The 12,609-nt window shown below is 35.4% G+C and overlaps 1 protein-coding gene across 2 annotated transcripts in view; it reads left to right on the top strand.

The window, feature by feature from the left end:
- Positions 1–12,609, top strand: part of LOC123007026 (semaphorin-2A) — a 216,711-nt gene that overhangs the window by 127,836 nt on the left and 76,266 nt on the right. Inside the window, exon 1 of one of the 2 annotated variants that reach the window (XM_044402031.1) lies at positions 596–983. The exons of the other annotated variant lie outside the window; for it this stretch is intronic. Coding sequence (XP_044257966.1) covers positions 821–983 — 163 coding nt within the window. The 5' untranslated portion in view covers positions 596–820. Of the gene's footprint in view, positions 1–595; positions 984–12,609 lie in introns of those variants that run through there. 2 annotated transcript variants of the gene reach the window in all.

Here is a 12,609-nt window from a genome sequence, read left to right as displayed (position 1 = left end):
TTTTTTTTTTTCTAATTAGTCGCATCTAATACTGAAATATTTTGTTTTCACCTTTGTTTGTTGTCAACAATTAATGTAGGAAGAATGCATTTTTATAACAGAATTAGAAAAAAAAAACAATAAGATAATTCTAAAATTTTTTGAACTATTTTAAAAAGAAGAGAGAATCATTGTTGACTTTTAAAAACTGTGCTAGTAAAAGAACTCCAATTTTAAACGTTTAATCATTGAAATGTTGCAGTTGTCAAATACAAAAGTCATGTCTGAGCTTTATCCAGTTGCTCTTGAGCCGACAAGTCTATCATCCTTGCGGAAGCTCTCCGCTATCATCTTTTTCATCCAAGTTTCGCGACTTTGTTCTACGATTCTTCCATTATCTACTCCTCACTTTGAGTACAGAAAAAGAGTAATAGTCAGTTGTATAAAAAAAGACGAGGGCAGCTCAACATTTTCTCTTTGACAGGTTGGCAGTGCCGGTAAAGCGCCATGCACGCGCACCGTTTCAAAGCTGCTATCCCGTCGACAATACCCGAACGAACCGATTGCCTCCTCGACCGCTGCGCTATGAGGACGGCCATTTACTCCAACTCCAGCTCTCTCAGTTCGACTCGTGATGCCTTTGGTTGAGGTTCACTCGAAAGCTTCCGCCGGATGCACGTAAACAATGCCGTTTTTGAGCCTTTACTCACTTTTTTCATGAACGCCGCGCTTGTAAATAGTCGAGTTTTGTTCAGTTTTTCAGACATCGGCTGAAAGCCACATGAAAGCTCATTCTTGACGCGGGATTTTTTCGTTTTTTCATAACGGGCCACGTGACGAAATGGAGCGTGCAAGAGTTTCCTTCTTCAAATTGGTTATTTTTGTGACTGTGATCGTGGAAATGAAGTTTGATGTTTATGCTGATTTTGAGAACAGTTGGACTATGTATATGGAACAACCCTGTTGTTCCGGCACCGGAAATCACCATGTCAGGCATCACAGAGGTGCGTCTTGGTTCAGAGCTTTTTGCTTAGTTTCCCACATCAAAAATCACAAAGGTGTCTTTATTATTTCACTGAGAGCGTAATTGCAACGACTTATCACTTTTATTGCACGATGACTTCGTCAAGGATACATTGACAGTCATTTAACAACCTGACAAGGAATTAAATGACTACATTATTACTTTACTCACTTCACTAAAGACGATCTAATGACTGTTTACTTCGCAATAAAAGTTTTTCACAAAAATGTCATTAGCTCAACTGATTACAATTTATTGACACACACGAACATCTCAATTACAACTTGAGGAATCTAAAAATTCTGAAGAGACCATTATTTCCCAATATAGACACCAAAAAGAATTATTTTGCTCGCGGGACACCAAAAGTTTCGTCCATTTTGTTGCGGGACACAATAAATTGTTGAGAATACCACAGAGAGTATTTTTATATATTTGTAATAGTTTTGGATTTTGTGAATTAAAATAAAACATTATTCCTGGGAGAATGATTTATATTGTATTTCTCTTAAATTTACCAAATAATAAAAATGCATTTGGTCCGTATTTACACATAATCACATAAAACATGTTTCCAACTTTAACCTTAAAAAATTTTTCATACTTCTTGCTAAACCATTACTGAGATTATTGACTTTAATCTCGAAAAACGCTTCAAATATTTACACACCACCTACTTACCTGGAACAGTCTATTTCTGTGTTGGAAAATATTTATGCGTCATGTTTTTATAATTGATAAATGTTTTAAATTGTTATTAATAATACATTTGTGTCATAGTTCCTTGAATTGTATCAGTTTATATATCTAGGGAAATTTATTATATGATAACAACGCGATAAATATTTAATGGTGCGTCTTTATTGTTACGAAAAAAATTGGTTTTAGTGACAGAATCTGATCCTGAGAAACATGATAAATCTTGTTTGTATACATGCATAAAGTGTATTTTTATTTGTTGAAGCAAATAGAGTCGAAGACGGTATTTTTCTTTTCTTCGTCTCTATTCTCGATAAAGTTAAATTAAACATAAATTCAGTTGTTTACATTACAATTTACTCAAACGATAACGTATTTGGTTTGATTCGTGTCTATTTTCATTCCGACTTAAATAATAGAGAATTGACATTCGACTCTCTTTTGTAAAAATTGAGGAGCTTTTCCGCTCCGTAGACCGGAAACTTGATCAACTATTTAAACTTTTGGCTACATATGAGAGTTTTAATTTAATCATGGATCAATTTGGTAAACGTTGCATCTTTATTCTTGTTATAATTTCACTTATGAATATTCGATAACGGTGACGGTAGTTCAATTTCCTCCGAGTAAAATGAAATTGTGTAAGGTAATATTGCATTATTGTAATGTATTGTCTCGAGTGTTATCGAAACTACCCATTATGCACACTTTTGTGATTAGATTGGAGTCGTGGTAAAAATGAATTTCTTTCCGGGTTAATGAAGGCGCTTGAAATTGTGTAGCCACCCTTCGAAGCCTCCGGCTCACTAATTTTGAAATATCGAACATCTTGCTTGGAAGTTTAAACATAAATTCCAGCGGGTTAAACCACACTTTACTATTTGTAATTCAGAGTACTTATTACCGGGATCTTTTTGCTTTCATCAGCGTCCGGTTAGCTAACCCGTCTTATCTCCACGATATTATTTAATGGTCATTTACAAGTTGTATTGTGGAATTCACTGACGGAGCTTTTTGTACGACGTAGTACAGGTCTTCTATTCATCATGGTTTCTATGAACAATGCTATATATCTTGGTGTTTTTGTCTGCCATATTCCTCAAATAAACTTCCACGTTTTTTGTAGAACACTCAAGAACTGTTCCGTTGACGGAGAATGCCCAAAAGCTATCATAAATTACAATTAATGTTCAGACGAGTCGTGCATGTAATAGTTGAATTTAATTTGACCGGAGGAAATTGCAAAAGGACTTGTGACACAAAATTAGGCACAGTGTGATCGAGGTGACAGTTCAAGGTAGAAGCTCTAATCGAAATAATTATAGACGGAAATTTCTTCAAGAACAAGATTTTCTCGTATTTGTACTTGTTTTACAAAAATAAAACCAATGCAAGACGCTCTACATTTTATCTAGGATGGTTTCTCAAAATGGCATGTTTTGTTGAAATTTCTAAACACTAACAGAGAACCACTTCAAAGCAAAATCAGCAAGGCTAAACGTAAATTATGCAGGTATTTTTAAACAAACCGCAGCCTTTGGTTGTGGGGTTTTTGATTAAAATATTTGCTGAAATCGTTCAAAATTCGCCGAATTTTGTGCTTAGCTGCTTTCCAAATTGTGGAATATTTTGGTTAGGGCTAGACTTTTTTAGTTTTTTATTTAGAAGGGCCATATGTTTACAGATGCTTGTAATAAAGGCGAAATCAGATTATGAAGTTAATTCAAATTGGGTAGAGGGAGCGAAAAACTCAATCTGTTCCGGTGTGCCCAGGCTCTTATGTTCCACATGTTCCGCCTTGCTCACCCCCTTTTTTGTATCGAATTTAAAAAAAGGACTGGTCATGAGACACAATGGTCGTGAAATGAAACCGTAATTCGTTTTATGTCTCATGTAATTGATGCATCAGAGCAAGTTATTTCGAAAATTAGTTTGCAAACATTGCTCCGTCAGTTGGGTGATTAATGAATTTGTTGGGAAATTTTATTTTAAAGAGTCGCCAGTCACCCCTCTTATTAAAATATGCCAAAGTTGAGAGAGGTAATTGTGGCCGTACGATAATTAACATTTGATTAATGGACGGACGTGTTCATGACAATATTTTATAATTGCTGAGTTGAGAATAACGCTGATGTTACGCGTTGCTATCAAATTATTTTTCTCCTTATGTATTGTCATGTGATTTATTGCATTATTAACGTTCAATTTGTCAAGGTTTCAATCGAAAAATTTCGCACAAAAGAAATCCAATCCCGTTATATCGGGCCGGATTAACGAATGTTTTGACAGAAATCTTTTCAGGAATTTTCGGATATCAAATTTGCATCTTGTTAAAGCAAGAAACATAGCTTGTTGTCTTATCGCTGCAGGTATCATAATATAAATTCAGCGATGTGTTTTCGTATTGTATTTTTATGTGCTGGACCCCCCTTTAAAAACCGGCTATTTTTTACGAATTGACGTCTTAATTAGAGACCACCGGCCGATTTTCGAGCCCGTTTTAATTACCAACTCGCTAGCCACATCCGTCCCATGTTTCCATTTTAATCAACTCTTTATTAAAATATATCTAAAGTGCAGTAATAACAATAAAGAATTTCATTTTATCCACATTCTTCATCCTTGTGTGGTTCCAATTTTAGATCGGCTGATTCAAACCATAAAGCTTTGGCCTTTGAACACTTTTTATCCTCATAAAAGCGAACTGCACAGAAAGCCGATCCGTGTTTCAGAATTGACAATAATCGAACTTCTCTCAGTGCGAAGGATTCGAGGTCTTTGTCTAAAAACGCCACCAAATCCAATACATGATGATGCTAATTTGTCTGGAAAAACTCCAGTCTGACAAACGTGACTTTCTTAATCCAAGACATTTTCAGATCAAATTAGTTATGCATACAATATCAAAGAAGCCATCAACTTTACGCATCATTAAACACTCACAACGAATGTTTACAAAAATGACGCCAATGTTTGCTTTGACTCATAAAATTATCTCTTATCAGAAGTTCTAGGGACATTGATAATGAGCTCTAACACCTGGAATATGTCGAACGGAAACAACGCATTTGTACGCGTATGAAATACGGGTGGAACATGTAATCCCTTCTTAATACCTTTGCACTTCCTGCAATAAAGCTTAGAGGGTAACCAAGTGATTAGAACTTCGAATTTTAGGATTGGATTGCCATCGAACTTGTAATTACATTGACCATTAAAGTCCCATAACTCTTTTTTATTAAGGAGGTTACGAATTTGAACTAATTCGAATCAGTGCGAGGAAAAGTAACAAGACCAACGTTTGGATTTTTTTTCTTGAACAATGTTATGTCAAAGAAGAAGAAAAGAAGACTATTGCTTATTTATTAAAAATCATATATTGGTTGTAAATAATTACTCAATAATAATAAAATGCATTATTTATTAAAAAAATAAAACTTTTTTATCAAAAAAAAGAGGAATTTTATAAGTGATTTTTAATGTTTAATGGTTATTAATTTAAACAAACAGGTGTTTACTAAATAAACTTAGAATAAATTTAAAAAATCCAATACCGAACAAATAAAATCGCGACACTTTTTTGTATCTTGTGACTATGACTTTCTTACCTTAATAACTTCATGCACAGAAGTTGTTTTATTTAAATATAAACAATGTTATTAAATATAAACAATATTATCAATAACTGCCAATATAATTTCGACGTTGGCTAGACTGGGTGTGTTTCTGGGTCATTCCTGGTTCCGTAACCGTCAAAATTCTCGTCTTGTATTTCTCTCCCATGAATAATAAAGTAGATCTAGACGTATAATGAACATGTTGCAGTGCATGCGAATATTATTGCATGTCTGCGAACTTATTTAACTATTTTCGTTTTATATATAGCTGCCTATTTAATACAAGTCGTAATAAGCTCACTGATAAAGCAAATATTTAAAGAAAACTTATCGTACAATAATAGCAAGTGCACGATATCGTCGTAAGTAAAGGGAACATTGAATTAGTCGAGATTGGAACGTTCTGCTTCCTCGACCAAAACTCGCTTTCGAATTGAACAGACAAAAACGAATGCCAGAACAGACGAAAATAGCTCCGAGCACTCGATGTTTGCTCAGCACACTTCTTGTGATACCAGCAACACGCGACGTTTACCAAGCGTTTATGCCTCCCTCGGTTCGAAAACGATTTTCTTGCAGCTTGTTATTCTTTGCTTAATCAGACAAAAATGACGATAAGTCAATCGGAACACACATCCGATCTGGATGCACTAGTATTTACCCATCGTTCCGAACCATAAACTTGATTACTTATGCATGGCAATTTAGATGGATATCTAAAACAAAGAGGTGCAGCATAAAAGCCATATTAATTACCATGAGTTGGCATTTTATCTTCTTCTGTTACGCCTGGACATGATTTGAGATTTTGGATGCTACTTTTCTATTCAAATGACCACATTTGCATCTCCTCAACTCAAAAGACTTATTTTACTACTGTATAAATTAGATCTGTATCGTTTCAAGCTTTTTACGTGATATCTCTATTAAGGAGTTCTGATATACTCTGGTTTGGCGGAAAATTAAGCCACCCTATGTTTAGTCCGGTTGAATGTAACTGATTTATTTTTCCACCAGTGAAAGAAATTGGCTTACAGAGCAATATAATTTGGCTGTATTCACATTAAACGGATTATTCCATAATTAATCAGATACAAAAATACGAACAAATTATTTGTGTAGGGGACCGGTTTCTTACATTTTGTTTTTCGTTTGGGCTTTTTCGAATTGGTTGTTCGAATCAAACAATATGCAATCAGTGTGATGTTATAAATATCGTTAATGCGTTAAATTAGAGTGTGCCATTTATGGAATGAGAATGAACGTGTCAAGTATGAAAAGGTCGTTAATGATTCCATTGTAAATATTGATATTAAATCAAGCGGTCGTGATGACTATGTGATTGCGTTGTTGATGTGTGAAATTGTGCTTGAAGAAACTACCAAGTATTTCGTTTTAATTCCGTTATGTTTTTGTTGCAGGTGAGTGCGGTGGAAGACTCGACGCGCTGTTTAGTCAACACAATGCCTTCCCAGCGCACATCAAATTCTCCAATTACCCCTTTTCGAGCTGATAACCGCCGAGGAGATAGCGTGAAGGGTTCTTGTAAATCGGCGATGCCGATTCAACCCACCGGCCTAAGGGGGCTTAGTTTCGATAAACTCATTGTTGCCTCCATAACCCAAACAAAACGTGCCACTTAATGATTGATGATTTGCTTCGTCTTGATAGCACCTAATCGAGATTACAATAACGAAAGATGAGCTTGTCGGATTTGTCGAGATCCAGAGACACGACAACTCCTCATTTATCCATGCAGGAATTTACAAGCATTTTAGATCATTCCATTTACCATAAAGTCTCATATCTTTAAGAAAACCTAGATTTTAACTATTTACTAAAGAATTTCAAAGATCTAAAAAACTTGAGATGTTTTTGCTCATGTCAGTTTGTGAAATTCACTTAAGGATGAAAGCATTTTTAAAATGAGCATTTATTTAATAGACTAATATGACAGTCTAATATGTTGATGTTCCAATGGAAATAATAATAGAACAGTAAACAAGAAAACCAAACATCTGTACACATGGAACAAAATTAGTACTCTTACAGATGGTGAACAATGGATTCAGAAATTGTTAACAAGAAGAGGGTGAAAATCTTTGAAAACTTTTGGAAAATCGAGAATTGCCTTAACGTCTATCTCTTCGGGTTAATTTTTGACATATTAACACAATTAGAGGTAATTTTTTCAGTTAAGACAATTAAAACCTGTTGAATAAATGAAAAACTGTATTGTGTGATTGTCAAATGCCGATTATTGTGTTTGATACTTTTTGTATTGTAAAATGTCTTCTCAGCCAAGGGTGTAGTAAACTAAAAATAAGTCAATTTTATGCTGAAAAAGTATAAAATATTCTAGAAAGCTGGAAAATCATTAAACCTTAATTTTTGCTTGGTAATGTTTACTGTTAGCACCCTGTTTAATTAGATTTGTGGTGATGTAGTGCAATTCGAGCAGCTGGTCTGCGAGCTTATAAGCAAACCGAAATGAATAAAGGTCAGTTTACTGCACTGAATAAACAAGCAAACAAATCAATTTATGTAGCGCTTACACTAGCGGCCGTTATTGTGCGTTATTACAAAGCGGTGATTACATTCCGGGCGTAGAAATATTCTAGGAATCGTTCCAATTCCGCTTATGATCGACATATCTATCCACACCGGACAAAGTGGTGCAAATTACATCCGAGAAGAAGAGAATCGTCTATGAGGTCTCCACTCGCATCCGAATTCTGCACGTAGTCCAAGTCGCGCCACCTCTCGCCTCCATGTGATGCAATATGAATGAGCGGTTTCCTGTGGGTGGTCACGACTATCCACCCATCTGGAGATGCATCTCGTGCACGTCTCTCACCATACACGTTTTACGACACCCACATTAATGCAAAAATTACTTCGTTAGTTCGACGCCAAAAATATAGGCTGGGGAGCCGAAACGCCAGGTGGTGTGACTTGACATAATGGGACAAGCAGGTGGTAGCTGAGCCCCATCCCTTCGGACGGTCGAAATCTTAATTTTAAATTCGAGGCTTTACGCTCGATTAGCTTGAGGAGAAAGCTGGAACTCGCATGACGGATCTTAGATACAATGCAATTGTAAACAATTATTAACATAATTTAACCGCATTTATTATTGATGTATGCGTGCTTGGTAGCGTGCTGGGTGGACATGGAAGGTCCCGAAGGAATACCTAATTACTACCAACGGAACATATACCAGCTTATTTCACTATTGCATACATAAGCTGTTCGTAAATAAACGAAAATCTTCAAATACTCGTAAACGTTGTGGTAAAAGTAACTAATTTTCGAGACATTCTAAATTCATAAGTATATTTTTATTAATAAAGAAAGATTTAAACTATAAGAAGAAAGTTATTCTATACACTTCTCAACAGAGATAAGTACAGTACAACTTCAATTATCCGAACCCACGTAATTCGAAAATAAATTGGCTCGCAACTGGGAAGGAGTAGTAAAGATATAAAGGCTACTACAGCTTGTCAAGAATAAGAAAGGCCGCGAGATGCGCAGAAGATAGAGAGGAAGAATCTTTGTAAGAGAGTGATGGACTCTGTCTCTCTGTGTACAAAAGAGAGAAGCTCTTTTCTCTATCCTTTTTTTGTCCACTGCGCACCCGCGACAAATTATAAAAACGACCCGCCCATTGTATATAGATATGACATGATTGTGTACAGTTTTATTGGTTGAAGTTTTTTATTGTTTTTGTTTCTTTGTTGTTGGCAGTATTCTAGTTGTTTTTGCACAGTTACTGTTTTATTCGCAAATTGTTGCAGTCGGCGACGAATTTGATGAATCGTGATTGTTCTTAGGTCGTATTGGAGCGCCGACTGAGATATTATCAAACAATTAATGTCGGCGTTGTAGAAAAATGATGAAGTAATAAACGTAACGGTGATGTTTCGTGTATATTCCGGCGATGATCATGAAAAGTTGTAATAATGAGCGATTCTCCGAACCAAATTACAATGATCTCACGCCGTGTCTGGGAGTGGTCGCTTGAGATATCTTCATTGTGCGGTCGCTGGCGGCTACTCACGGGAGGTCCGTGCGAGATATTCGCAGCTGATGGATGCCGGCCGTTAACAACTCCACCAAAGTTCCTACTTTATAATACGAAACCGCAAAACGACAAACCCGCCGAAAGTTTAAACAGGAAACTCTTTCACATAACATCAATCACTCGCAAATCCGAGATTAAAGCCGGAAAACCGCACAAATTATTCCAAATGAGATGGTCTGATGATAATTTGTGATGGGCTATTTATATGGGAAAATTTTAAAAATTGTGCTGAACTAGCATAAAATATCTCTATGCGATCGCGGCCTTGACCAGGGATTATTACAGATTTTAGACGGGTCTTCATCAACACTAGCGTGTGTTTAAAGTCATAAACCAGCACAGGACTTAATATTGAAACACGTATAAATTGGATTTATCAAAGAAGTTTACGGCGGAGGTTGTAAACCGCCCCAATTAAAGTTATATCTTAGACAGCCCGGCGATAAAATGGCTCACTACGACGTACAAAAATAGCACGTATTTCAATCTGAATCAGTCAAATGACCAATTATTGCTTACTCTCCCGATTGGTCTTCCCGATATAAAACCAACATGCCCAGCTATTGCCAAAGGTATTTTTATGGTATCTTTTTGACCGTGAAGAAACAGGTTGATGAAAAAATCAATTCAATTGTTCTCTCCTACCCAGTGGAGCTGAACGAGTTTTCGTATGAAAAATTTACTTTACACGCCGCCATGTAATTAAGATAAATAATTGCCCGCTTTCAATTATAATTACTGGCTTTTTAATTGAACGGATGAAGGAATTGTCCAAGTTGATGGACTTCAAAACTTAAACCATCATCAAGAGACGACAACGCCTAATTAAATTTCGTAATTGTAGGGTTACAGATAATGGTGTTAAGAAATTTTTGATGTCTACATTCGAGACGTGTTTCCTACTTAATTGCCAGCACCGATAAAACTCTTAATGTTCGAACTGAAACAATAAGCGTGTCAAAGTGTCATGTTTTAAATTAATAACGCATAGATTATCACTTATTAAGACAAATTATAAACATAACGGATGAAACGATATTTATGAGTTCACCATGTGTGCCCCCGATCAATTAAAACCATATATCAGCCAAAGCCATTTATACAAAACGAATTTTGTCGATTTCAAAAGACTAAATAAATTACACTTTGTAAATTTTTTATAGGTTGTTGTACTTTTGGTTTCTTATACCTACTCAAAGTAAGTAGACGTTTCGATTACAAAATTTTACCACAGTTATCATAGTGCATACCAGGTGGTGCATACACGTTTTTTGCTCAAACTATTTATTTTTTGGAAAAACTAATTGATCAATGATACAGTTCTATGGAAATGTGATGTTTTATCAAGAATAAAATATTTCAAAATTTGTTTGTTTTTGAGTTTTACAAAAAATTTAATTTTTTTAAATGGCAACCCAGTATATAAAACCCTCGATAAAACCAATTTTTTTATTAAGGATTTGATCTAAGAATTACAACTATCTACTTTTATTAAAAAAAATTACATAAAATTGCAATTTTGACAAAAAAATTGCATAACTCAATAACAAAACAAAATTCCGTTCTTAAAATACGATCACATTTTTTTATATTACTTTACTTTATATTACTTATTATTTTCTGAAGGCAAATGATTTAAATAAAACCGCTTGGTTCCATACTTTATATTTATCTTGTATAAGTATGTTGTTTTTTAATTATTTTTTTGTACATTTGATAGTTTATTTGATTTTTAGTAACATTTTGTGTGTATTGCTTGTTTATTGTGTCGTTAGAAGAGTTTATGGTCAAAATTTTGTTTGTTTTTTTCTGAATTTTTGATTGACTTTAGCGTTGAACCGTTTGCAGAAACTTATACTCGCTGTTTCTTGTCATTAGGTATAAAGTATATTTTCTGTTGTGCAGTTAACGACTCTGCACCGAGCTCGTTTTAATTAAACTAACTGTAAATGTGTCAATTTGTAAAAATCCGTGTACTTAAATGTGCACCTTGCAAGATATGTAACGGCAATAACAGTATCACTAATCGCCATTTCCAGTTAACATTCCGTTCTGTTGCACTTTGTAGCGAAATCACTAATGCAATTCTCGCCGTATTAAAATCGTCTAGTCATAAAAACCGCGACCAATTTAGCTCCGGCTAACATACGATTCGGAATTCCTTGTCTTGCATATCTCTCGATGTAAATGAAGATAGATTAGAACAATTCCGAAGTGAATAGCAACTCGCAAATTCATTAGCGAACACTTAACTCGATTCGGTGGCAGAGTGTACTTAATTATTTGTCGTCATTAATAATCGTTAGATTTTATTTAGAACGGCGGCGGTTTTTCTCAAGCATTACAACTCATTATAGCCGTGTGAATGCAGCGTGTGTGTTGCCGCGCCTAAATTACACCTCGCAGAGCCTTGTAAATCTCCAGGTACAGGATTTTCTGTTAAAATGATCTAGTGCGCGTAGGATGGTGGTCACTAGATCGGTTTGCTTTTGTTGAAACAGGTACGAGGTACAGCCGACACCATAAATATACAGGCTGCACCTTCGACGACTTTTGTGGAAATCACAGCTGAGGCAACGTGTACTCGTACAAATTCTGATGTTGCAGGTTGAGTAATTGACTTGGAACAGGATTTTGCGTTGATTAGCCGATTCGTTAATCATCGAATGAATTTTTCTCGTGCACATCTGCACCGGATGAGCTGCATTCATTCCGGTCATGTGTAAAGTCAGAGTTCTTTGTGCCGGTCCGAGATAAAATCAGAAATTATGCGTAATAGGATAGCCTTTTCGTGTATGTAAATGCACATTTAGAGAAAAATTTCGAGACCTGGTTCAGCTCACGGCATTAATAATTCATTTTAGTGGTACTCAGATGTCACTTGTCCGAGATTAATATAATCCGAATGGTAATAATTGAAATAATTTGTTCAAATTGACAAACATCCGTTGGTCATTAGGAAAAACAAATATCAGGCAACACCGCTTAATAAACGTTCTCTCTGTAAATATTTAACGTATATAACATATCGGCTATTTGTAAAAGCGGGACGTTGACGGTTTTTGCTCGTTTGCTCTTTTCACTCGACGCCTTTTCCATTAAGCAATGGACATTTAAATTTATAACGTTGTGTAAATTCTGCTCAAATGAATATATGATCTTCAGCAAGCAGCCAACAATTGCGTCAGTCAGGAACAATTGGA

Source organism: Tribolium madens, unplaced genomic scaffold (genome assembly GCF_015345945.1).
Source record: "Tribolium madens isolate multiple individuals breed KSU strain unplaced genomic scaffold, Tmad_KSU_1.1 Scaffold_3;HRSCAF=73;Tcas5.2_LG2, whole genome shotgun sequence".
Taxonomy (NCBI): domain Eukaryota; kingdom Metazoa; phylum Arthropoda; class Insecta; order Coleoptera; family Tenebrionidae; genus Tribolium; species Tribolium madens.
Note: the sequence above shows the minus strand (reverse complement) of the source record. Positions and strands in the feature narration are given on the sequence as shown.